Here is a 2,745-nt window from a genome sequence, read left to right on the forward strand (position 1 = left end):
TAACATGGACCTTGTGTTAGTTTTTGTTAAATTATTAAACGATTTAAAAACCAGTTCCAATAAAAAAATAATTACTTAATTTAATAAAGCCCATTAGGCTAACGGCTTAAAATTGGAAACTCATTGTCGTAATTATGTTTATTTACTATTATTATTAAAAATTCATTGTAATTGCTATTAATAGAAGTGTGAATTTTACAATGATTTATGATGATATATAAAATAAAAAAGTGTCCTTAAAACCGATCTTGGAAAGTTTTTACGTACGCCACGCGAATGTGAACTATTATTCAATTAGTAAAACAAATTTTTCACAAGTGTATACAAATATATTGTCAGTTCATCTTACTTGTTCTCTGGAAATAGCAATGGGAGTTGGGTAGATTATCCAGGTAACACTTTCGCAGAATGGGGCGGTAGTCAATGAGCCTTGGTATGTGTAGTAACCCTTACAGTTGGCTTGTTCTTTGAACCATAAGAGACAGTCTGAAGGAACACAAAGCATTTACGAATAAAGGAAATTTAGATTGTATTTGTGGTTTGTCTTACCTGGTGGAATTTGGGTTTTGGAGTTGACCTTATCAATTTTTTTCGTGGCTTCGCACATCTTTTCAAACAATTCATTCTTAGAATCGTCGGTTGCTTGAAGAAAGAACGCTACCACAGCGAGTCCGTCATGTTTATCGACGGCTTCCTTAAAAGAATTGTACTTTTGATTGTAGTGAACAGCATGAGCTTCCATAGAATATCTGCGTGAAGATAAACATACTTTTATTTATTATTGTTTCACCGAATATCTTTCGCGAAAGTATTATGAACCGATTTCTTTTTGATGGACACTTACGCTCGTCCTTCGAAGATATGTTCACAACCGCTGTGGTCATCGTCGCTCCAGTGGAAATGCAGTTGTTCAAAGACGAAGTTATCATTTAACAAAGGTCCTCCTTTTAAGACGGGCAGTTCTCGATCGTAAAAAGTTAATGTTGCTGAAATAAGATTAAAAAAAAAACATTAAAAGAGACCGTAATTTATACCTATAGTTAGTCCTTTTTTCGGTCAATAAGTTTTGGTTCTACTTTGGTATGCGGTCTACTTATGTCGTGTGATCTACTTGAGATTTAATATGCACTTATGTAGTCGATCAGGTTGGGTTTGGTTAGGATTACGATACGAAAAGAAAATACGAATGAAGTGAGATATTAAATATTGTTTTTCGTTCGTGTTTAATGTTCGAGTTAGTTCTTTAGTTTTTAGGCCAAGTCATACATGCGCGCATTTGTACAGTCCATTTATTGAAAACCTGTTATCTGTATATAATTAATGCCACTACTCGTATGTATGCCTACCTGTAAAACCGTTATTGAACAAGTTGCCTGATCCAGCGACATCCCAATGTCCATGGAACTCAAGAGGTTCAAAGTGGTCGCACTCATTTGATTCTTCATGTTTGAGTTCGATCGGAGATTGCACCTTGTGCAAACGCCACTTTTCAACGATTATATTAGCATCTACGTTGATTTTTTCTGAAAAAAGAAACCTGAATGTTACCATTATAGTTTTCTGCTTGAGATTATTCAAAACGACGGACAATTTGAAGCGAATTGAATAACATTCCATTTGAATTTCTGATAATTGGATAATATTGAAAACTCATTCGATTTAATGTAGGTTATCAATCATCAATAAATTAAAAATTATGGGTAGGAGATTAAAAATTTTTTGTAACATTAAATGAATAAGTAATCACATGTGACGATGATTTAAATTATCGGGCAATTTCTTTTTGACTGCGACTGTATTAAGAACTGCTTTCATTAAACGGTTTATTGTCCTTTATTGAGTGTAATTTTAACATAACTTGTTTCACGTGATGGAGATTCTTCCTAAATAGAATTAAATATACGAAATGAGTCAACACAATTGGAAATGCGACGCAAATTTAACAGGATCGGATCTTCTTTTTCTTTATTTACTATTATCTAAGCTTGTTAAAAAAACATTTTTTTATTATTGATTGAGTGACTCATAGTAAATTCAAATAAAAAACAAAGAAAAAAGAGTGAAGTGATTATATAACTAGTTTTTTTTTGTTCTGTATTTTTTACCACAAATATGATGCCTGCCAATAAATTCTTTGAGCATTTTATTAAAACTAAAATTAAATCGATAGGGTTCGTCGCTTGATCTACTGTTGGAGTCTCTGCAGTTTTCGTCGAATAACTTGAAAACTAAAACGACTAGAAATTTTTTTTTTTAACAAAAGTTGCTCTACCTTTTAGTAGCTATCTAGCTAAATAGGTGCCATTTTAACAAGTCCTAAGTTTAACCGGTTTTAACCCATATTATTATCGTTTTACAGACTCGTACTACATAATTGCATAATTGAGCTGTAAAAAGTCAGTTATTTCATTAAATTAAATGATAATCATAACTGCATATAAACTCAAGTTTATATACTCATAATTAACTGAAATATGTACGTACTTATAGTAAAAAATAAAAATATTATAAGTACCTACTGATGCAATTTTCTTAATCGATTATCATATGTTCAAATGTTCAATCGACTGAATCGACGGATAACAGCAGCACGGGGAAGGCATTGTCGAGTAGGTCTTCAATTTTACGTAAAAACATAATCACAGCTTACGACCATAATGTATACGTGATTTTTTACGTTTATATTTGTCGAGCAATTGATGAGATCGTCGATGTGCTTTCAATTTTTGAAAGAAACGTATTTCC

The 2,745-nt window shown here is 32.1% G+C and overlaps 1 protein-coding gene across 1 annotated transcript; it reads right to left on the bottom strand.

Moving 5' to 3' along the window:
- Nucleotides 1-349: 349 nt before the first annotated feature.
- LOC108743882 (carbonic anhydrase 2) lies at nucleotides 350-1,516 on the bottom strand (the record flags this gene model as incomplete). Its single annotated transcript, XM_018479480.1, is given in 4 exon segments — nucleotides 350-486; nucleotides 550-749; nucleotides 845-986; nucleotides 1,347-1,516. Coding segments are annotated over 4 exon segments (649 nt in total), but the record flags the coding sequence as incomplete, so codon positions are not given.
- Between the last annotated feature and the right edge of the window lie 1,229 nt (nucleotides 1,517-2,745).

This window comes from Agrilus planipennis, unplaced genomic scaffold (genome assembly GCF_000699045.2).
Source record: "Agrilus planipennis isolate EAB-ADULT unplaced genomic scaffold, Apla_2.0 scaffold2566, whole genome shotgun sequence".
Lineage (NCBI taxonomy): Eukaryota > Metazoa > Arthropoda > Insecta > Coleoptera > Buprestidae > Agrilus > Agrilus planipennis.